The sequence below is a fragment of the Triplophysa rosa genome, linkage group LG4 (genome assembly GCF_024868665.1).
Source record: "Triplophysa rosa linkage group LG4, Trosa_1v2, whole genome shotgun sequence".
NCBI lineage: Eukaryota > Metazoa > Chordata > Actinopteri > Cypriniformes > Nemacheilidae > Triplophysa > Triplophysa rosa.
The window spans coordinates 23,334,748-23,358,078 of NC_079893.1; the positions used below are offsets into that span (position 1 = coordinate 23,334,748).

General features: G+C 39.3%; 3 protein-coding genes across 5 annotated transcripts; all 3 read left to right on the plus strand.

Moving 5' to 3' along the window:
• Positions 1-5,851: 5,851 nt before the first annotated feature.
• On the plus strand, positions 5,852-10,678 carry LOC130553429 (uncharacterized). The gene is made up of 2 exons (XM_057332385.1): positions 5,852-6,425; positions 8,368-10,678. Exon 2 carries the CDS (start codon positions 8,405-8,407, stop codon positions 9,479-9,481), a length of 1,077 nt encoding a protein of 358 aa, XP_057188368.1. The 5' UTR covers positions 5,852-6,425; positions 8,368-8,404; the 3' UTR covers positions 9,482-10,678.
• Positions 10,675-15,008, plus strand: gpr78a (G protein-coupled receptor 78a). Its single transcript, XM_057332386.1, has 3 exons — positions 10,675-12,369; positions 12,445-12,558; positions 13,418-15,008. Exons 1-3 carry the CDS (start codon positions 11,702-11,704, stop codon positions 13,662-13,664), a joined length of 1,029 nt encoding a protein of 342 aa, XP_057188369.1. The 5' UTR covers positions 10,675-11,701; the 3' UTR covers positions 13,665-15,008.
• Positions 14,860-22,278, plus strand: cpz (carboxypeptidase Z). 3 transcript variants are annotated; one of them, XM_057332382.1, is made up of 11 exons: positions 14,860-15,124; positions 15,775-15,804; positions 16,728-17,102; positions 17,209-17,424; positions 17,512-17,747; positions 18,437-18,598; positions 18,995-19,156; positions 19,255-19,390; positions 19,593-19,732; positions 21,064-21,163; positions 21,275-22,278. In XM_057332382.1, the coding sequence occupies exons 1-11, from the start codon at positions 14,986-14,988 to the stop codon at positions 21,619-21,621; spliced, it is 2,043 nt and encodes a 680-aa protein (XP_057188365.1). In that variant the 5' UTR covers positions 14,860-14,985; the 3' UTR covers positions 21,622-22,278. The 3 variants fall into 3 exon arrangements, with proteins under 3 accessions (XP_057188365.1, XP_057188366.1, XP_057188367.1); XM_057332383.1 differs by having other exon boundaries at positions 17,512-17,708; XM_057332384.1 differs by lacking the exons at positions 14,860-15,124; positions 15,775-15,804 and adding an exon at positions 15,811-16,558.
• The last annotated feature ends 1,053 nt before the right edge of the window (positions 22,279-23,331 follow it).

Sequence of the window (23,331 nt, forward strand, 5' to 3'; positions counted from 1 at the left end):
TTGTGAAGCCACAACACGCACAACCTTGAGGCAGATGGGCTACAACAGCAGAAGACCCCACCGGGTACCACTCATCTCCACTACAAATAGGAAAAAGAGGCTACAATTTGCACGAGCTCACCAAAATTGGACAGTTGAAGACTGGAAAAATGTTGCCTGGTCTGATGAGTCTCGATTTCTGTTGAGACATTCAAATGGTAGAGTCAGAATTTGGCGTAAACAGAATGAGAACATGGATCCATCATGCCTTGTTACCACTGTGCAGGCTGGTGGTGGTGGTGTAATGGTGTGGGGGATGTTTTCTTGGCACACTTTAGGCCCCTTAGTGCCAATTGGGCATCGTTTAAATGCCACGGCCTACCTGAGCATTGTTTCTGACCATGTCCATCCCTTTATGACCACCATGTACCCATCCTCTAATGGCTACTTCCAGCAGGATAATGCACCATGTCACAAAGCTCGAATCATTTCAAATTGGTTTCTTGAACATGACAATGAGTTCACTGTACTAGAATGGCCCCCACAGTCACCAGATCTCAACCCGATAGAACATCTTTGGGATGTGGTGGAACGGGAGCTTCGTGCCCTGGATGTGCATCCCACAAATCTCCATCAACTGCAAGATGCTATCCTATCAATATGGGCCAACATTTCTAAAGAATGCTTTCAGCACCTTGTTGAATCAATGCCACGTAGAATTAAGGCAGTTCTGAAGGCGAAAGGGGGTCAAACACCGTATTAGTATGGTGTTCCTAATAATCCTTTAGGTGAGTGTATATAGGCCTAGGGGGCTAATGAGGATAATTAGGCTAAATGATCATACAGGATTATATCTAAACAAAACATACATGTGCTAAACATATAAAGCTCTTAAAGGAGTTGCTCACTGCAAAATTTGCCCCCATTGACTTTCCATAGTAGGAATAAAAATTACTATGGAAAGTCAATGGGGGCAAATTTTGAAGTGAACTACTCCTTTAATACAACTAATACTGTGAGCTACTCAGTGTATTCAGTAGGTTGCTTCAGAGGCATAAGGTATACGACAATAAAATAATGCACAACTGACATAAAGGAAATTTACTTTTAATACTTGAGTACTTTTAAAAGCACGTACTGCTGTACTTTTACTTAAGTAAGAATCTGTCTTTACAACTTTTACTTGTAGTGGAGTAATATTTGACCAGGAGTATCTGTACTTTCACTCAAGTAAGGAAGTTGTGTACTTCGTCCACCACTGAAAATGGCTTTCATCTTTAAATGGGTTAGAAGTTTACCTCAGTTGGTCTGTTTAGTCGCAGCTCCATGCGTTACTAGTAACATCCAGGAACTATAGAGGGTATGCACGTCTCGTCACTTTCCCACATGAGCACGCCGGAACACGCCTGCTTGAGTGGTAAAACACTGGGCAAAATGAATGGTTACAATATCATTAAACGCAATTCCGTGCAACATTTCAGTGTCTAAGAACACCTGATTCCCTTGTAAATAAGCAAATAATTGCGTGTTTTTAGTCCCGGATTTTTGTTCCTCCTATTGAATGCAGCCATTTTGCCTTAGTTTTACCACTCAAGGGACTGTGTCCTGGCGTGTTCACATGGGAAAGTGATGTCAATGCATACCCTCTATTGAGAGCCTCCATTGCTGTGAAAAAACTGTACCATTGGAGTCAACGGACTTGACGCGACACTCTCTCTCAATGGCTCTGAGAGCGATGAATTTTGTAAAAAATCTGTGCGTTTCAGAGAGGCGGGGCAAAGAGGAGATACAAACATGCACGGCATGTGGAAGCAGCGTTTTTGAACCAAATCGTGTTGCATTACATCTAAAACAAACGATAATATTCGTTTTAGCCGTGTCATATGTGTTTCATAAAGTACAAGTTGATTTTATAACAAATCATGTTTTGCATTTTGTGTTAAGGTGAATAAAAGACTGTTTTTACCTATATATTTAATCATTAAGGATTTCTTTAAAAAAGTAAAAAAATCTCGTCTCGTTCTCCTGAACCAAGTCTCGTGTCTCTCGTCGTGAGATAAGTGTCTCGTCACACCCCTACTCTGAACACATAGTTATGCGTATTGCATTTATGTCAATAGATCCTTCAAAAAATTACACACTGGACTTTTAATCATAGTTAATGATGTTAATGTCAATGCAGTTATTCATGTTAACAGTTCCAACGTTTGATTTTAGAAATGTATTGTAAATCCTGAAATTGTCAATCAAATGAGATTAATAAGTGGTGTAGAAGTATTGTTCATTGTTAGCTCATGTTAGCTAATGCATTAATTAATATCAACAAATACGACATTATTACCACCATTTTAAATGTGTTAAATGTTAATTAAAACACAATGACATGTAAAAAATCTATGGGTAAGTGTTGAAGGAAATCAACATGGGAGTTTAAATGCAGATTGTGTAGTGTAAATGCAGCAGTGCTATGTGTATTCCGAAAAAAAGGTTCTTCAGATTATAAAAAAATAAGAAAGAGATGGTTCTTTAAAGATCCTTTGACTGAATGGTTCTTTGTGGAACCAAAATGGTTCTTCTATGGCATCGCTGTGAAGAACATTTTAAGCCTATTTTTAAAGGGATAGCTTACCCAAAAAGAAAGAAAATAGAAGATATTTGGAATAATGTCAGTGACCAAACAGATCTGTTGGCAGTAAATGGTGGATGAGATCTGTTTGGTTACTGACATTCTTCAAAATATCTTCCGTTTTGTTCAGCAGAACAATGAAATGTATGCAGGTTTGGAACAACCTGAGGGTGAGTAAATGATGACAGAATTTTCATTTTTGGGTGAACTATCCCTTTAAGAGTGTATTTGCTCCAGTTTGATCTTCATTGTTAATAACCTTAGATTCCTCCTTATATTTCCCCACATACAGCTGTGCCTATTTATCATTATTTTTATTTTGTTTATCTTTCCCACCAATACTGCGTTCTGTTTCCAGATGCTTTTCCTCCAGATTGCTTGTATTATAAACACCCTCTAGTACTGCAGTGAAAACACTGTTGAATTTTCCTCATAACCTCTAAGGAGAATTCTAATCGCACAGTCGCTAAGAGTTATATTTCTGGAGGCTAAAGTAAACACACGCTGCCATTTAACTTCTCGTAGAGAGTTTGCACACACTCTGATAAAAATATTGGAGAGAAGGCCACCGACTCAGCTGTATAGCCTACTGGGAATTGATTCAAATCGGATGCCAGCTTCATAAACATGCCCAAAGAAAACTGTATTGCTTCATTGAAGTCACATTCTAGTATCAGCTTAGTCACAGATGTTTTACACCATTATCTTATAATTTGGTCTTGAAAGGATTCTAATTGCTGTAAATGATAAACAATTTGTTATTCCTTATATTCCTATAGCTCAAGGCAAAGGTAATGTTTGAAATTCAGGAAAAAACAAATACTGACAAAATGTAAGATGCTAGGATAAAATGTGTAAATGTTATGTGATGTATTTATTTTTCTTGAGGACACACACCCACAAATACAGACTTATTACAAAAGCAATCATCTGAGCTTTTGGTGAATTACCTTTGCAGCTATTATAATGTTTTCTCATTATATAAAAATATTGTATAAAAGCATGAACAGAAATTAAATGTCAAAGGTGATGGAACCAAATAGGATGTTATTACATATAGTTTTTAAATTTGCTACAAATAGACAGTGTTTGAAGATTTTTAATATCAGACACATTTTTCCTCAGCACTCCCCAAGATTAAAAGCCTTCCAGAAAGCTTTTTTCCCTGTTAATCCATTTGGGGGACGTGTACATATCCCTTCAATCCCACTCCCTCAGTCATTTCATCTCTGCCATTTTCAGTTTTTCTCTCTTCTGTCACTTAACTGTGTCTTTCTGTGCTTCAGTTTTCCTTTGTTTCGATTTACATTCTCTTTTTCTCCTTTCTCATGTCTTCTCGGCCACATTTTTCTTTCTTAAATTAATTGTGGTTCACATATCACAGCAGAGAGAAAGAGGAAGAGAACACCTGCTTTGGTAGCGTTCTATTTATGTCAATCCGGTGGTAACAGACCCTCTGTCTCTTGATGCAGCAGGTGCTTGTGGGTGACAAGAACTACCTGTCAAGCGGTTCACTCTCACCTGTCAGTTTTATGATGCTGTGTGGTTGTAGACACAGACCATCTTTGTCAAATGTAATGCAATGCGTGTAAAATGCATACCACAATTCAGTATTGTAAGAAGACTCAGAGAATATAAAAGGACTTTGATAAGCCCATGGAGACGGTACTGATTGCAGAGGGGCTGTTTGTTGTGAGTGCATAATGGGGGGTTTATGCAATCTCATGTTAATCTCATGTTAGGGAAATCATGTAAACTGGCTTGTTAAAACGAAAGGAAAAAAATGAGCGCTTATACAAACGGAGTAACAGCGTCTCAGTCAAGCCAATTAAACCTGCGGTTACAAATGCACATTATAGTTGTTATGTAAGGAATAATGAACAGTCAGCGGTCATTATCGCACAGTGTGCCCAGACAAGCTGATGGGTACCTGTAAAGCCGAGGGGCATTGTATCAGCCTGAAGTGGTTTATTTAGAGATAATGACTGTCTGTGGTCTGACTGACTGTACATGGTTATTATGTGGCTATATGCCAAATAAACAAATTAATGGACTGAAATATTGATTCCTGTTGCTACAGGTCATGAAACTGAAGGAGGAGATTAGCAGGGCCGGATTTAGGAGGATGGGGGCCTCTGGGCTTGAGTTGTTTTCGGGGGCCCCGTACTATTTAAAATCATGTGTTTGTTAGCATTAGTAAATGTTTTTTTTCTCCAATGACACTTGTTCATTGGTTTAAACGTTTATAATGCTTGTTTTGACAGTGGGAGTCACAAGTGGTGCATTTATAGCGTGTAGGAAGTTTCAAACATCCTTAAATGTAAAATCCAATCAACATTAATAATCAACATTACAATATCAAGGGGGCAAAAATAGTTTTTGACATAATCATACAGCCCTACCATTATGTATTTTAAAATTAAATTTATTGATTCATAATAAGAAAACTACTAAAAAGGAACAAATGTGTGTGTGTTTTCCTTGTATTTCTAGAGGATCTTGAGAGATTATAGGTCTCGGATCTAAAATTTGGGAAGACCTGCATTAACATGAAACCAACAATGAGCAATACAGTTGTCAGCATTTATTAATCTTGAACAATTGTATTTGGCATTAACTAACATTAAACATGTTAGTTCATGGTGCATGTTCAATGTTTTTAAAAATATTAGTAAATATTGAAATAGATTAACAAATGCAGACATGTAATCTAATGCTTAACTAATGTTAACAAATGCAACGTTGTAAAGTGTTAAAAATATATTAGTATTCTATTGCAATTCCATCAGTAAAGCATATGACAGATCTATGAGTTTGAAATGCACATTAAAATTGTATTCATATAATGGGATGAAACATCTTACTATGGCTTAAATAGTTTCATAGTAATGAGATGGGTCCATAGTTTTGTAAAGTCTAGTTAACTGAGGTTGTGCAGGGCAAATAGGGCACCCCTCTGTTATAAATCGTTTTAAATCTTTTAATTACTTTATATCTAACATAACATAATTTTCATGTCAAATTCTTAAATGTAAATCTAAGAGACTGTTTAATGCAGCTCACAGGCCATGAATCCATGAATTGTATATCTGCAAGGTATCATCTTAATTTAGCATTTACATTTTGCCAGATATCTCAACGTCAGAAATGAAATAACTTACATCTAAACGCGGTTTGAAAAAGCACGAGCAATTTGTCCCTTCACGCGTCCCGTAGTTCGGTTGTTTTAACTTTGTTTATTAGTTAGCAGAATGCTTTCATTTTTATTTACATGGATGGATTTAACAGTGTTTGCATATTATTTACAAGAACCGCTTATGGTCAGAGAACGGGAAATATTGGAAATAAACTCTATATTACCTGGTTTTATTCATAGTTGTCTGCAGAACACAACACTTTTCATAACACGTTTTTTGTAAAAGCAAAGAAAGTTTAACAACAACAACAGCTAGCAGACTCTACTGCATCTACCTGTCGATGGAACGATCTGTCGTCTTCAGTGAGCGGACACAGACTGTGAGGAGCGAGCGTTAAATAGAAAACGCGGAGTGGAATAATATAGCGGTGTAATAAGAGAAAGTTTTTCGGCGGGGATGCGAATCCTCTCTACTCTAACGTTACTTCGGCTACCGTTCTATTTCGCCTACCAAAGGGCGCCAGCCTGTGAGGGCAAGTGGGCAGCGGCTCAAGCCACAAAGCCACTCCGCTAACGCGTTCCGGTTCCCGTCGGTCCGCAAGTTTCAAAGGAGAAATAACTGAAATACAACCGGAGGGTGGCGACCTGGCGGAAGATAGGTGTGAAAAACGGGAGTGTTGACAGGTATGCTCTGGATTCTCTGCCTAAAGATCAAGGTGTGGTGCCATGGGTGTAAAGAATCATTATTTCCTAAATGCTGTTCTTTTGCATTCTTGTCTCTCAGTTTTGGGTTTTCTTTAAGCGCTTGTCAGCCATTAGAACAAGCGTCTTAATGAGCAGACAGGTTTCAACTGCGGTAAACGTGATGGATAGAATCCACAAATAACCAACCAGGAAACGCCAACATGACTGACGGAACGTTTAGCCAATTAAACGACATCATTCCTTACATAAGGCAGTGCTATTGAACCTTGGTAGGCCAATGAACAAAGTTTAAATGAAAAATAAAACGACTGGCATATAACTAAACAAATCAAATGAATGAGAGCAGGTGGCCCCTGAAGGGCGGGGCCCCTGGGCTGGAGCCCAGTCAAGCCCAATGGTAAATTCGGCCTTGGAGATTAGTTTCAGGGAAAACGGATAAATTGGTCAGTTTACTGGTCATTACACAACAACTGCAGAACTCTTGACCAATCAAGTATTTGCTGAGCTTTGAGTTAAAAAGTACAAAGTTGTAATTATAAATTATATTTATTATAGCCTATATTGTTTATATAAACAACTGTAATTATGAATGTGTTTTTTTATTCTAAAATTAAGCAAAAATGTCTTTCATGGTGGAAAGTGTGCAAGACTTAATTATTTCATAAAAATTTTCACGCAAACTGGGCCAAATGTCAAGTCTATAAAACGCACGGAGATGTGAAATTCCTGTGGTTTTACTGTAACACTTTGAATTAACAGCGCATTCAATGGGAACTATTACCCACAGCGTTGAACTCCCTAAAGAAGCTAAACAATTAATAGGATTTTTGTTGAGGAGTATTTCACAACAGGCTTTTGGGTTTATTCCAGGTTAGCCTGGCGATGAATCCGCTCTTATTAAATCTTGCAGTAAGTTGTTTTATCAACGTTATTCAAACTGATGGTCTGAGATAATAGTCATCGGCCACCATTTTTGAACAAACAATAAACCATCTGAAGATGCTTTCGGCACCTATAAAGCCACACAGAGCATTATTGAAATGTTAAGTTTTAATGGATTTCAAATCAAATATGCATATCGCCACTGTCCTTCTGAAACCTCGTATCTCCGGATTTAAAAATAACAGTGTTTTTTTTCCATTTTCTGAAAAACAGTGAATTTGGACATCCAAGGTTTTGGAAGGACAGCAATAATGATAAAATGCACACTTAGTAAAAAGAGAAAAATTGTAAACTATATCTTACTATATCTCACTCTAAAGCTCACTTTGTAAAGCTTGTATGTATATGAATTTAAACAACACACTTTTCCTAAAAAAAAGCGCCATATGCACATAAAATGCACCATAGACACAACACCATCAGTTACAGACAGGGCACGCCCTAATAGATATTACCTTATGAGTGTGTGACATTTAACTTGAATAATTTATGAAAGCATACAGTCACTAATGTTTTTATTGCATTCCGTCTTTGCTTTTATGATGTCTGTCTTTCTCACACACAAACACTTTACCAGACTGTTGTAGAGATGTGGCAGGTCTTCTGAGGTCATCTAGAGCTTTTGGTGGTGTGTGCGTGAAAGATACTCAGCAGAGAGCTCAGTAAATATGACAAATGTGTCTGAACAATAGAGGTGAGGCACCTCAGAGGAAGAAAATCTTTATCTTTCTGTACTGCTCTTAAACTTTTCTATACTGTGAGGGAGAAGTTGTGGAAGAATTATTTTAAATATAATATAATACAAAAACAATAATGCGATTGAGTAAGCTGGGCTACACATGTGATGTCACACGCGAATGTGTGTGATGAGTACAGTTCCGAACTATGTTGAATTTACTGCAACAGGACTGTTTAGTGAATTATAGCCTACACTGATGTCCACAGTAGTGTAGAGAAAACCCTGTTTTTCATTTGGGAGGAGAACTTCTTGGGGGACGTCTTCGGACTCCTCTGGCATGGAGCTTTCCATGCCCCCCGCCGCTCCTTCGCAGTCGGCCACCAGCCCGGTGGTCCGACCCAAGAAGAAGAAGCCGAGAAAAGGGGGGCTGACAGCGCAGGCCTCCAGTCCCGGTCCAGCTCCAGCGCCGGCATCCCAGCCGACGTCCAGTCCGGTGCAGCCAGCGTCCGGTCCGGTGCAGTCGGCGTCCGGTCCGGTGCAGCCGGCGTCCGGTCCGGTGCAGCCGGCGTCCGGTCCGGTGCAGCCGGCGTCCGGTCCGGTGCAACAGCCGGCATCCAGTCCGGTGCAACAGCCGGCGTCCAGTCCGGTGCAACAGCCGGCGTCCCAGTCGGTGCAGCCAACGTCCAGTCTGGTTTCCAGTCCGGTGCAGCCGACGTCCAGCCCGGTGCAGCCGGCGTCCAGCCCGGTGCAGCCGGCGCCCAGTCCTGCGTCCCAGCCGGTGCAGCAGCTGGCGTCAAGCCCTGTCCAGCCGGCCTTCCAGCCGGCGTCAAGCCCTGTCCAGCCGGCCTTCCAGCCGGCGTCAAGCCCTGTCCAGCCGGCCTTCCAGCCGGCGTCAAGCCCTGTCCAGCCTGCCTTCCAACCGGCGTCAAGCCCTCTACAGCCGGCCTTCCAGCCGGCGTCAAGTCCTGTCCAGCCGGCCTTCCAGCCGGCGTCAAGCCCTGTCCAGCCGGCCTTCCAGCCGGCGTCAAGCACTGTCCAGCCGGCCTTCCAGCCGGCGTCAAGCACTGTTCAGCCGGCCTTCCAGCCGGCGCCTAACCTTGTCCCGCCGACGTTCAAGTCGGCGGTCCCCCCCAGGACTTTCCCCCCTAGGTCCCCCAGAACTCCACGCCCTCAGGCGCACTCGGGGACTAAGACTATTCCCCACAGTCCCAGCCCCTTCGGACTTCCCCCTATTGGACTCCCCCCTCTGAACCCTTGTTTGTCCCCACCCCCCCTCCCATGTTTGTTATTTTTATTATGTCACCCCAACCCCGCTGTCATTTTGTCATGTTTGCCATTGGTTATGTTGTCTATGTGTATTTGGTTCTTGTCTATGTCCCAGTCTGTCATGTCTTGTTTGTCAACCCCTTGGTGAACACCTGGGGGGTGTTCATTAAGGGGGGGGGTTCTGTCACGGTCCTGCCTTCTTGTTTTTGTATTTCTAGTCATGTGGCAGGATCGGGACGGAGTCCTTAGGTTTTATGTGAGAAAGCCATGGGTTGTTTATGTTTTCACATCTCATGTGCTTTCTCGTGTCTTGTCATTGGCCCCGCCCCTCTCGTTTCATGTATTGCTTCCCTGCCGTGTCTAATGTTTCCCACCTGCCCTGTGTTATTATACCTCGTTTGTGTTCCCTTTAAAAGATCCTCTTGTTTCATTGTCCTGTGCTCGTTGATTGTATGTGCTTGTATGCGTGTCCGCTTGTGCCTCGTGTATGACGTTGTGACAGTGTGCTCTGTGTTGCCAAGTCAAGTCAGTAAGTAAGTCAGTTATAGTCAGTTTGTTGTTTTGTATTCTTGTCGAGTGTGATCCCGTTTGTTCCCTGCCTTAGTTCAGTTATCCCCCATCGTGGGTGTTTTGTTTTGTTCCTTTGTTTGTTATTAAAGTTATCTGTTAACCCCTTCACTCCCTGCTGCCTGCAATTGGATTCTTTCCTCCACAATCACGACATGTTGTAGCCTACTTCATATAAATGATATGAACAAAAAGTGCTCAAGGTGACCGTGTAAATGTGTCAGCTTTAAAATATCATATATAACCTATTAAACAGACTAAAAGCAAAGGAATATAACCTTATTCTGGCTTCTAGACATTGTGTTATGCAAGGAAATCTCTAAGGAAAGAAAGAGGTATACCATGACTGGTGGCAACTTAAGTGCCTCTGCCATCAGCAGCTTCTTGCATAATATCCTTTCAGGATTTATCTAAACAAGTCAACACAAAAAGGTTACACTTTATCGCACATTACACGATAAAGGGGTTTCTAGTGAGGACATGTGACTATGCAGAGATGAAAGCTAAACACGCAATGAGATCATTCATGGCACTTATTACCACATATGTTGAATTAAGCCCTGTCAGAGTATCTCAACCTGAAGGTTTATTTTAGTTTTGTGGGCAATGTAATCTTGTGGAAAACCTGTAATGTTTTTATCTTTATTCTAAATGAAGTCTTTATTCATTCAAGTATATAAACGGACGGTCACTATATGATTTCATGAGAAAATGATTAAAAACAATATCAAAAGAGTCCGTGTGTTACATATCAAGTCTTCTAAAGTTGTACAAGGAATTTGTGAGGTACAGAGTGAAAATTTCGATGCGTTTTAAATGCTAAAACCCATCAAAATTTCCCTGGACAACCCAAGCACTTATACATATAATTCGTGGCCTCACTAAGGACAAATGATAAAACGCGTCTATGGAAAAGAAAATAATAAATAGGCCTCTCAATGCCAGTAAAACCACATATTATGAGTTGCCATGGTGATGATGAAAAAAGAGTGGTTGCCTTTACCTGCTAAGAGGGGCAGAGTAGTTTTTGAGTGTTTGGATGGGCATATAAAAGACACTTTTTGCACTTGTACACCCAAGAAAGAAATTAAAAGTGAAAGTGTGTGCCTACTGATGTGTTTATCAATAATTTGGTACAATCGTGTTAACTCTTTGGTAAACAATTTCACTCAAGGCTCAGCTAAGATGCAATTGTGTGTCTCACTTTATAACATGTGACAACATGCCTCACAGGGACAACTTCAGTTTGAGGAATTGTCCATTTAGTTTGTCTCGCACAATAACCGTGGTAGTGCTTAGACAAACTTTAATGCTTTTGCTATACACACATTATTTTCACAAACTGCTGGGGTAAAAAGTGTTTTCTCAAAATGAATTTATTCTTGCACCAGTCTTTGCATATTCGTCACCTCGTGCACAGACTATTTCACCCACGGTCCGACTGCCTCAGGTTCGAGCAAACGTCACATGTAATAAACCGAGTACACGCGAGTCGGCGCGCTCAGAGACCAGTAATTGTATTGCGCATGACCACGCGCTTCATCTGAGCGCTCTCCATCCACTTCATATAGTCGAACACGTCAAAGCACTACAGTGCCTAATTTACAACTGTACAAAGATATTTATGTGTAAGTGACACAGAATCCAGTTTTGGTAAACTCGAAGATGTGAAATGAATCAATACCACTTCAGCACACTGGACAGCGCTCCACGGCAAAATGGAAACCAGTAATGATGACCCACCCAGGACCAGTTTGAAGCTCAGTCGACAAATCAGCCAACATTGACTTTGGACAGAGACATGAACTTTTTGGAAACATTGCTGGAGTTCCTCATGGTCGTAATTGTCGTAGTTTCGCTCGTGGCGAACTGTCTTGTGTTGCTATGCTTCACCTGCAGCGCGGAGGTCCGTGCACAAGTGCCGGGGGTCTTCATCATAAACCTTTCTTTCTGCAACATCCTCATCGCCGTCCTCAACATGCCCTCCACTTTCCTCGGGGTCGTAAAGCGTCAAAAACCTTTCGGCGACTGCTTTTGTTATACGGTGAGCTTTATGGATACTTTTCTGACCACGAACACAATGCTGAGCATGGCAGCTCTCAGTATAGACCGTTGGATAGCGGTGGTCTTTCCTTTAACTTACTCCAGCAAACTGAGACATAAAGATGCCATACTTATGGTGAGCTATGCTTGGCTGCACTCTCTCGCTTTCTCGCTCACTGCTCTTCTGCTGTCGTGGGTCGACTATAACCCCGTTTACGCTTCATGCATCGTGCACCTTGCAGAGGAAGGTGTCCGAGGTCCGTTCATGGTGTTCACTTTGGTGTTTCACTCAGCCACCTTTGCACTGTCGCTTTTCATCCTGTGCTTCACTTATCTGAAAGTGCTACTAGTTGCGCGCTTCCATTGCAGGAGGATAGACGTTATAACGGTGCAGACGCTCTTGCTACTTGTCGACATTCACCCAAGGTACGAGTCTGTAGGTTTAAAACATTAAATGCACGACGGTTATGTGTATTCATTAATATTCTTTGAAACCTCTAGTGTGAAACAACGGTGTTTACACGAGCAGAAGAAAAGGAGACGGAGAGCCACCAAGAAAATCTGCATATTTATCGGGTCATTCGTCCTATGCTTCGCCCCCTATGTCATTACACGGTATTACAATATTAATATACTTTATAATAGACTTCTCTGTCGAAAAGCTTTTTCGTTGTACCCTTATGCTGTATAATCAGTGAAAGTTTATGAAATTATCTCTCTTTTATTGTGTAACAAACGTCACACTGAATGCCAGTGATGTATGTAACAGCTATAAAACAGTTACTATTGAATAAATGGTCATATAAATGTAGCCGTATGTATTAACACTTGATGTTGCATATCTACAACTGTGTATTTTAAAGGGATACTTCACCCAAAAATGAAAAATTTGTCATTTACTCACCTTCGAGTTGTTCCAAATCTGTATAAATTTCTTTTTTCTGATGAACACAGAGACAGATATTTGGAAGAATGCTTATAACCAGACAGATTTTGCCCCCCATTGACTAGGAAAAAATACAATGGTAGTCAAAAGTGCCCCAGAACTGTTTGCTGTCCTACATTCTTCAATATCTTCTTTTGTGTTCAACAGAACAAAAAATGATTATTAAAGTATTTTTTCCTACTATAGTAGTCAATGGGGGCAAAATATGTCTGGTTATAAGCATTCTTCCAAATATCTTTCTCTGTGTTCATCAGTACAAAGAAATTTATATAGATTTGTAACAACTCGAAGATGAGTAAATGATGACAGCATTTTCATTTTTGGATGAAGTATCCCTTTAATATCAAAAGACAATTATACAATGCTTTCATCCATGTATTAAGTATTATGTAATATAACAATTAAATCAACCTCTGTATCAATGTCACTGCACAGTGGTACTAGAGAGACAAGATGCTAACTTATTGTAATTAGTTTCCAATATGGTCATAAAGTAGCCTAATTGCTGTTCTTATTCTTTTCCAATAGACTGACTGAGCTTGTTTTCACCGTAAAGATCAACCATTACTGGGGAATCACGAGCAAGTGCCTGATGTACAGCAAAGCTGCCTCTGACCCTTTTGTCTACTCCCTGTTACGGCAACAGTATAAGAAGGCTCTCATTGGTGTGTGTAATAGAATTTTGGGACGGAACTCATACACGCTGTCTGGTCAGAGCTGCCCATCAGACAGTGAATTGTACACCTGGAGGGTAAAGGATGAATGCTGTGGTTAAAGGCAACTGACATTTTGGGAAATATGCACTCGGTTAAACTTAATGGCTAAAAGCCAGATTAAATTGCCCAAGAGGTGGAATAGTGTTGAAATGAAAATGAGGTAATAATGTATAATATTATTATATCTTTTTGAGGCCACAGGCCTATGAAAGATAATTAATTCACCCAACATGAATAATTCCAGCACATTTCTGCACATACCACTATTACAACCGTAGTAGTGTTTTTAAAATAAATACAATATGGGAACATTTATAGGTGCATTAGTGATTGCAGTCGTTGGGTATAAATCATATAGAATTTTTTTCGACTTAAATGCGTTAAAGGGGTCCAAATACTCCTAAATCCAAACACGGTTTTCATTATTGTTGAATGGGGTCCTTCCCACTTGATGTCTTTGTACAGTTGTACAAAGTCTCTATTGTGGTTTCTACAATGTTTTTGTTGTCACAGCCGGCTTAAAAGACAATCATTGATTTCATTGAAATCATTGAACAATGATTTTATTCATAACATGGATTTTTGCACACTCATCTGTTGTAAATGCTTCACTGTGATACTATAATGTAAGTCAGTGATAAATGAAAAGTATTTAGTAAGCTAGTAAAGTGAAGTGTGGGATGTTTAAATATTTGTATAAAATGTCATGGTCCAGATGCATTACACAACCTGCTCCTTTAAGTCCTGTACAACACATTCAGGACTACGAAAATTTACCATGGTTTTACTACAGTTTAAACCAAAAAAACATGGTTACTGTAGTAAAACAAGGGTTATCACAAAATAACCATGGTTTTGAAAACCACGTTTTTTGTTAAAACCATAGTAAACGATGGTTACTGTAGTAATACCATGGTTTTGCCCTAAATAATCAATGCACCAAGGGAGTAAAAAGTGATTCAGATGGTCAGACTTCTTGTGTCATTTATAACACTCAACTGTGTTCGAATTTTCAAAAATTAATATTTCATCTGTTAGCATACAAGTTCCTTGTAGGTTTTGCTTCGTTTTTAAATGCGTAGCTTTTTAGCCTGCAAGTGTACACATGCGTAAAGTGAAGTTTACAGTACCTTTACGCATGTTAAGTTCATGAAAATGACAAGGCGAAATCAAATAAGTACATGAATTAAGTTCTCGAAAAGTCTATGCTACAAAAGAGTAAATGACAGTCTTTCTGAAATGACTGTAATTACAATGCGACAAAGCAGAAGAGCGGCCGCCTACTGCGCGAGAGTTTCTGCTGTAATTTGATCATTTGGCTGGTGCTCAGGGTAAGTTAGGCTCTCCCCTAAGCGATGGGGGTTGCTTGACTTTCGGAAAATGCTTTGTACGTCGTATAGCGACTGCCACATCATTCCGTTTATAGACAACAAAATGCTCACGTTTTTTATGATTTTAAGCGCTCTAGCGACATGCTTAAGCCTCCCACGACGATGTGCACCGGAGGAAGAAGAACTAGGTAATGGATACTTTTACTGCATGAGTTTCGCACAGACTTTATTAGAGCTAAAATCTGAAAACGTTTAATGGGCTCTATGCTATATTTCTCCTAAATTAAGAACAAGATTGACAATCTTCATATAATTTTTAACTCTATACAAGATATATTTCGTAAACTGTAGTTTCTGCTGTTTGCGTTGGAAACAAATTGCCTGGAGATATGTCAGACACGCTTGTTTAAGTTTATTTCTTTCACAAACTTAAAAAAAGGCATGCTCTGATGTTTTGTACAATTTGCCTGTACGATTTTCTTTACAAAAAGGAAATTATAATAAATCATTCATTTAAAATATGGATTCAATGTATTGTGAAATAGCCTATGATAAAAATAAAGTGCGCAATGCTGAAATTTAGGCAAAATGTGGTTACCTTGGAGAACCAAGTATAACTATAATCATAAATGTAAGTAAAAGTTTTTTTGTGCTCTTGCAAATATGCACGCCACAGTTATTGTAAACAAAGTATACGATAGCTTAAAATTGTCTTGCAATATTCGTGCAGAAAGATTCTTTTCACTGCGTACTCTACTGCCACCTAGCGTCCAATGACCAGCCTGCTTTACGACGACTTCGCCAGCGGTAACATCCTCTGTGAATCATTGTTTTTCAGGAAGATGCAGAACATCTGCGGAAGACAGACGTAAGAATGACTTTTTTACCCCAATGTGCATGCCGAGTCAAGTTTTGATGCCATATTCTATGTAATAATTACCATATCGCGTTGCTTGTTTTTCCTAACTTCAAAAGTGCACGCGTTCTTTTCATCCTTAGCCTCTAGAAAGTACTTCAAATACCAAACGTCATTGCATGATGGTACTTGTTAGAGAAAGAGGCAGATAAAGTCATGATATATGTCAAAAGCCTCAGCGTGATTTAGTGTCAAGGATTAGTGACTTAGATAGGAGATTTAAAGGGGCTATCCACGATTCCTTATCCATCCGTAAACTTTAAAACATTTGAAATATATGACTCATGAGGTCCTTCTGTAAAATGTTTAACCTTAAAAACATTTCGCTGCAGATTATATTTTATTTTACATATAGCTGTCTGTTACACAGAGCACATTTAAAAAAGGTTGCGGTCTAGGTGCTAACTCATCTACAGTAAACACTACCAATTCTTAAAGGCCCAGTGTATGAAATTTAGTGCATCTAGTGGTGAGGTTGCGAATTGCAACCAATCGCTTACTCCACCCCTTCCTTTCGGAGCACTACAGAGCCTGGCACAGGACAAAGATGTCATCACGTTTTCGCTTCTTTGCCGAAGGAGATAACGTATTTATGAAACACGCTCTGTAGAGCAGTTTGTCCGTTTAGGGCTACTGTGGAAACAACATGGTGAATTCCATGCAAGGGAATCCACGGTGTATGTAGATAAAAACAGCTGATTTTAAGGTAATAAAAACATAATGCTTCATTATATAAGGTCTTTATACACCTCCAAAGACATAGTTATGCATATAATTTTGCAATTATGTCAATAGATCCTCCAAAAAAATTACACATTGGACCTTTAAACAAACCCCAGTGATCATAAATCAAATCCATTCTCTCCCATCCCTAGCGCAGTGTATAGAGATGGTGCTTGGCTACTGTCAGGATGTGCCGTACAGCTACACCACATTCCCCAACATTGTGGGCCACCGGTCACGGCAGGACTTAGAGATGGGTGCAGAGTACCTGCTCCTGAGTGTGATCCAAGGCCTGCTGAATGGCGAGTGTTCTCCGGATATCCGTCTCTTGGGTTGCTCGGTGCTGGCCCCCCGTTGCGAAGATGGCAGGGTTATAAAGCCGTGCCGCAGCTCGTGTGAGATTGTGAAAAAGAGCTGCGTTCATGCCTTTGAAGCCATTCAAATGGCATGGCCGTACTTTCTGGACTGTGACCGATTCTTTGTTGGTGATGAGGAGGGTTGTTATGACCCATTGTCAGATCTAAAAGGTATGATTGAATAGTTCAAGTGTAAATAGATAATGTTATTAAATCGTAATGTTACAGTAAAATGTATAATGCTTTCACATAATTGTATCTTCTTCACTCCCGTCAGCAAAGCAAGAAGTGGCCTTTTCCAACATATCTGATGGTGGACTTTCCACTATCCTCCAGTTCACTTACCATTCTAACGCTCAGATGTTCAGCATCTTGAAGAAGACGGCAGCTAAATGCTCCCATATCTCACGGGCATACAGCATCGGACGCAGTGTGGAAGGCAAAGACTTGCTGGTTTTTGAATTCGCTACTAACCCTGGACAACATGACCTATGTGAGTATTTCATATATTAAAATATCTTTACTGGCAGATGCTTTGGTTAAATAACTTTTTCTATCTTATCTCTTCAATGCCCTTTAGTGAAGCCAGAGATAAAGTTAATTGGAAACATGCACGGGAATGAGGTGCTGGGAAGACAGTTGCTGATATACCTGGCTCAGTACATGTGCTCTGAGTACCTGCTGGGCAATGAGAGGATTCAGGCCATCATCAACACCACACGTGTCCATATCCTGCCCTCCATGAACCCCGACGGCTATGAGATCGCCGCTTCTGAGGTAGCCGATAGGAACGACCCTGAAAACATCTACCAGGAAGTAAATATGCCGTTGTCCGTGTCTGAGACCAGTCTGTCTGCCTGTCTGTTTGTCGGCTGGTTGACCTACCAAACTCCCTGCACCAGAGAGATTGAATAGCCATTTTATTTATTTTACTAAAATTAAATAAAAAAAAAACATACAAAGCAAACAATGAATAAAAAATTCAGTTATGAACAACAAGGACAACTGGTAGAGGGAGGCCTTGACTAACCATTCTAATGAATACGCCCCTAATACCCTGCATTATTTCCATGTAACGCTAAGCAGTATTTTACATTAACATAAGCTTGGAAAACTCATTGTGGATTTCCTAAATCTTTACGCAATTCCCACCAAGTGGGACATTTAAGTATATATATTTTATTCCGGTTGAATAATTAAATACATATTTTCGACTAAAAAATCTGTTTAGTGTATAAAATGAATTCAGCCTCTACTAACACAGAGGATAACTGTGTTGGTCCAATCCTTTTAACACTAATATATCTTTGGTTCGGATGTTTTCTGTCTTTTGGATATATGCTTGTACCTTCTAAAAATACTTGACATGTAAATTAATAGTCCAAAAGGTTTATAAACAAACACTGTAGCAATAGGAATGTTGCTAAATAAATATTTGATTATGTTCATTTGATCTATTAAAGATTTGCTCATTGTTCTTGATTGTTGTGATTTTCAACATTTAGGGTCATGAATACAATGGATGGACCAGCGGTCGGACCAATGCACAGAATATTGATCTGAACCGCAACTTTCCTGATCTCACCTCCATCTTCTACAATCGCCGTCGCTTCAGACATTTCCGTAGTGACCATATCCCCATTCCTGACTCCTATTGGATAAATAAGGTAAGAGCCATTCATTTCAATTGGACTGAAACTCAATAAAAAGTTTTTGGGTTAAATGTTACAGGATTACATTTGTGTAAAAATGGGCAGAGCCAGCAAATTCGTGACATAAATATAATTGATTTGTGCCAAGCACAGCAGTTTTTCTACAAACAATTTATCCCTTTTTTGTTTTGCATAACACACAGTTGAACTACTGAGTTTTCACTTTTGACAATGTCAGACCTGTGGGGAAAAGGTTCTAGTAGTTAAAATGATGTTACTGTAATTTAACTGATAAAATATTGTTTTAAATTCCCTTGGCATTACTTTGGACAAAGTGCTGCCAAGCACATAAATGTAATGTCTGCCTTGTCTTGTAAAATACAATCCCAAGTTTTTTATCCTATTTTTCAGGTGGTTGCACCAGAGACCTATGCTATAATGAAGTGGATAAGATCCATTCCGTTTGTCATATCTGCCAGCCTGCATGGAGGTGAACTGGTCATCTCATACCCGTTCGACTTCTCTAGACACCCCCACGAAGACAAAATGTACTCACCCACACCAGATGAGCAAGTGAGTGAATCTTCCCTTGCTTCAAGGCAAACACAGACATATATATTCTAATAAGCGTAAGAATAAATTTGCCTAACAAAGGCATTTTCTTTTTTCAGATTTTTAAACAGTTGGCTAGAATATATGCAGATGCTCATGCTACAATGTCCAACAATGACACAGAGAGATGTGGAGCCTCATTTGCCAATAAAGGAGGGATAACTAATGGAGCACAGTGGTACAGCTTTGCTGGAGGTAAACTTATTCCTTGATAAAAAAAATTAAGGAAGACATTGTCTAATTGGAAAAATGAATTAATAATCAAGATTTACTTAATGTATTATTCACATTTCCAAATGAAGCCATTTTCTTATAATTAAGCCATTTCATGTTTGTGATTTTGTACACATCCATACTGTAAAGTACATTACATTATGTGTCTGTGTAATTGTGTCAGGGATGTCAGACTTTAATTACCTGCACAGTAACTGTTATGAGATCACAGTGGAGTTGGGCTGTGATAAATTCCCGTCTGAGGAGGAACTTTACCCAGAGTGGCTCAGAAATAAAGAGGCACTGCTCAGCTTCATGGAGTCTGTGAGTTATCTTTTTTTTTTAAGATACTTTAGTTTGTGTGTTGTTTGTTCAGTTCAGTTCTGTTAATTATGTTTATTTCTGATTCACAAACTGTTTATAAACTAAACTGTAAACATAATAAAACACAATGCGCTGCATGTAATAACATCTAAATTTAACAGCTTTATTACGATATAAACTTTAATACTGACTTAACCTGAATAGATTACATTACACTGAGAAAAGAAATTGTGGGCTGATTTTTTTTTACTTTTGGGATCTGAATAACACTGGTAATTTTGATGGAATTTGACAGAAAGTACATTTATTAACCTGGGGCCCGTTTCAATAAGGAGGTTCAACCAACTCTAGGTTAAACCTTGAACTCAGAGTTGGTTTACTTAGAAATTAGAAACTTTGAGTTTTTGGTTTCAGAACAGCTGATTTGAGTTAGTTCAATTTACTCTGAGTAGGCTTACCCTGGGTTAAGCATGTGCACCATGACTATAAAAAGCCATCATCAATGGAGCTCCGATATTACGATTCACCATGGCAACGGCACCAAAAAAAGCAACATGGCAGCAGAAAGCACTTGAGAGTGAGGCACACTTTCCGCTCTGCATACAGTGAATTTACTGATGTGCTAAAATGACTTAAGTTTAAATTAATAAATAGATAAATGTACCAATAAACAAACAAATAAATTAATCATTAAATGAATGAAACAACAGAAATAAAACAGAAATAATAAAAAAATCGTGTTCTCACTCGCCATGACTGCTCTAGTTACTCAAACGCCATGGTGTATAGGACACCTGTAGGGCGTCAGACTCTAGGGTAAAATTTGACTGATCGCCAGTTCTGACACGGAAAACCCAGAGTTTCCCTCATATCAGGGTTAATATACTCAGAGTTTTCACTAAACCTCCTTTCTGAAACGGGCCCCTGGCGTTAGGGTCTGTGTTAGGGTCTGTGTTAGGGTCTTTTTTGACCTTATATATTTATATTTATTTAATTATTTTTCACCAATGTCATAGATTTTTCTTTATTAGAATAAAAAATGCAATGATCAGTAAAGTATTTTTTACATATTTTTTATGGCTGTATTGATTTGTAAATAACGGTATGGGTCCACTAGACCCACAATCATTGTAATTTTACTTCACAAAAATGTTGTTTTGTGATTTTTTCTGCTGCCCTATAGCTGCCAGAATATTACAGTTTTTATGGGTATTTTTTACACAAACATTGTCTGAGTGATAAAAATATGAACACAATATAAGGGTTAATAAAGTAGCTGATCAAAAAATAGCAAAAAGTGGTAAGTTGTGATTTATATTATTGCCTTGCAGGCCCACAGAGGTATAAAGGGCATTGTGAAAGATGAACGCGGAAATGGCATTGAAGGAGCCACGGTATCTATTAAAGGCATAAGGCATGACATCACAACAGGTAAGTTTATTATAAATAAATACATACGTACAATGTCTTTTTTGATGGTACTGTAAGTGCAGCACAAATGCGAGTGTTCTGTAGTGTTGCTGTATTTGTCTGTCTCTATAGCTGAGGATGGAGATTACTGGAGACTCTTGAACCCGGGTATCCACATTGTGACTGCGGCAGCTTCCGGCTACACCAAAGTAACCAAGCGCATTAACCTACCGAGGAGCGTGAAGGTGGGTCGGGTGGACTTTGTGTTGAAGAAGGTCCCTCAAGAACCCTCTCTCGACTACTTTAACATCCCTGAACTGGACAACTATGAGCGTTTTGATCCGTTTAATCAGTTCGAGCAGTACACCCAGAGAGAACTAGGAGAGAATGGTGAGGAAAGGACTGAGAAGCCTTGGTGGTGGGCTTATTTCAGCCAGTCAGGCATATCTGCACCTACCTGGCTCCTACGAAACTACTAGGGCCCATCAGGGCACCACTGGAAAGCAATCCGATCCCTTAATTTCTGTTCAAGCCTTACTTGATGATACTGTGTTTTATTCAGTTTGTTTCTTTTAGTGCACATTTTTATATCACTTGTTCAAGCACATGGATTGCATGACTTATGGCTGTCAGTAAAATATAGCAGTATATTTCATTTTTATAAAAACACTTAAAAACACTTTTTTGTTGTTTTTTATGGGTTTTCCATTTCATTAGCCATTAGTGTTGGGTTATCTTAAATGTTTAAAATGGCTTACCTAGACAAAACATTAAGCTACTGTATAGAAAACACTATGCATTAATTTACAATATATACAAAGTAGTATTTATACAGTTAGGGCCATAAATATTTAGACAGAGGCACATTTTTTGTTATTTTAGCTGTGTATCAATATGTTTTCGAGTTACAGTTTTATAATAGATATTGTCTTAAAGTGCACACTCTCAGCTTTATTTAGAGTGTATTCACATCCAGATTAGCGCCTCCCTTTTTCAAGGGACCAAAAGTAATTGGACAGTTGAATAAAAAGCTGTTTTATTCACATGTATGGGCTTTTCCTTAAATAATTTTGTCATAAATGAAGCATGTTAAAGGTCTGGAGTTGATTCTACATGTGGTGTTTGCATTTGGAAGCTGTTGCTGTGAACCCACATCATGGGGTTCAGGGAGATCTCCATGCAAGTGAAACACTACAAATACGTCAAAAAGATGCCAGGAACATTAAGAGCGGCCAAATCAACAATTTGGGACATTCTAAGAAAAAAACAACACACCGCTGAGCTCAGTAACAAAACAATCCTGGGCGTCCATATGAGATAAAAGTGGTGGATGATGACATTATCCTCTCCATGATGAAGAAAAACACCTTCACAACGTCCGGACAAGTGAAGAACACTCTCCAAGAGGTAAATATGTCAATGTTTGTCAATCAAAACAATAAAGAGAATAAGGAAAAAATAGAGAGGGTTCACAACAAGGTGCAAAAGCCTCAAGAATATAGCCGAACAAGCTCTAGAAAGCATTTTTTTGGAGAGATCAAATTAATTTCATCCTGCATAAGACTAAAAAGAATAAAAGATATGGAGAAGGCTTGGAATATCTCATGATATGAGCATACAACATCTTCAGTAAAATAGTGTTCAGGCAGTGTGATTCCATTTCCATGCATGACGTTCTCAGGCACTGGGTCACAGGTGTTTTTTTGGTGATGTAACAGAAGACAGAAGCATCCGGATTAATTGTTCACTTGTCTGGACGTTGTGAAGATGTTTTTCTTTATCATGGAGAGGATAATGTCATCATCCACCACTTTGATCTCATATGGACACCTAGGATTGTTTTGTTACTGAGCTCAGCGGTGTGTTGTTTTTTTCTTAGAATGTCCCAAATTGTTGATTTGGCTGCTCTTAATGTTCATGGCATCTTTTTGACGGATGTGTAGTGTTTTTAAAATCTAACTGTGGTCTGTTTCACTTGCATGGAGATCTCCCTGAACCCCATGATGTGGGTTCACAGCAACAGCTTCCAAATGCAAACACCACATGTAGAATCAACTCCAGACCTTTAACATGCTTCATTTATGACAAAATTATTTAAGGAAAAGCCCATACATGTGAATAAAACAGCTTTTTATTCAATTGTCCAATTACTTTTGGTCCCTTGAAAAAGGGGGGCTCTTCATATTAAA

Bases quoted from the DNA above. Each gene is read 5' to 3' on its own strand.
- LOC130553429 (XM_057332385.1), top strand. From the start codon at position 8,405: ATGGAGCTTTCCATGCCCCCCGCCGCTCCTTCGCAGTCGGCCACCAGC.
- gpr78a (XM_057332386.1), top strand. From the start codon at position 11,702: ATGAACTTTTTGGAAACATTGCTGGAGTTCCTCATGGTCGTAATTGTC. The intron at 12,370-12,444 runs GTACGAGTCTGT...TGAAACCTCTAG, and splicing joins CTTGTCGACATTCACCCAAG to TGTGAAACAACGGTGTTTAC. The intron at 12,559-13,417 runs GTATTACAATAT...CTTTTCCAATAG, and splicing joins GCCCCCTATGTCATTACACG to ACTGACTGAGCTTGTTTTCA.
- cpz (XM_057332382.1), top strand. From the start codon at position 14,986: ATGCTTTGTACGTCGTATAGCGACTGCCACATCATTCCGTTTATAGAC. The intron at 19,733-21,063 runs GTGAGTTATCTT...ATTGCCTTGCAG, and splicing joins TGCTCAGCTTCATGGAGTCT to GCCCACAGAGGTATAAAGGG. The intron at 21,164-21,274 runs GTAAGTTTATTA...CTGTCTCTATAG, and splicing joins AAGGCATGACATCACAACAG to CTGAGGATGGAGATTACTGG.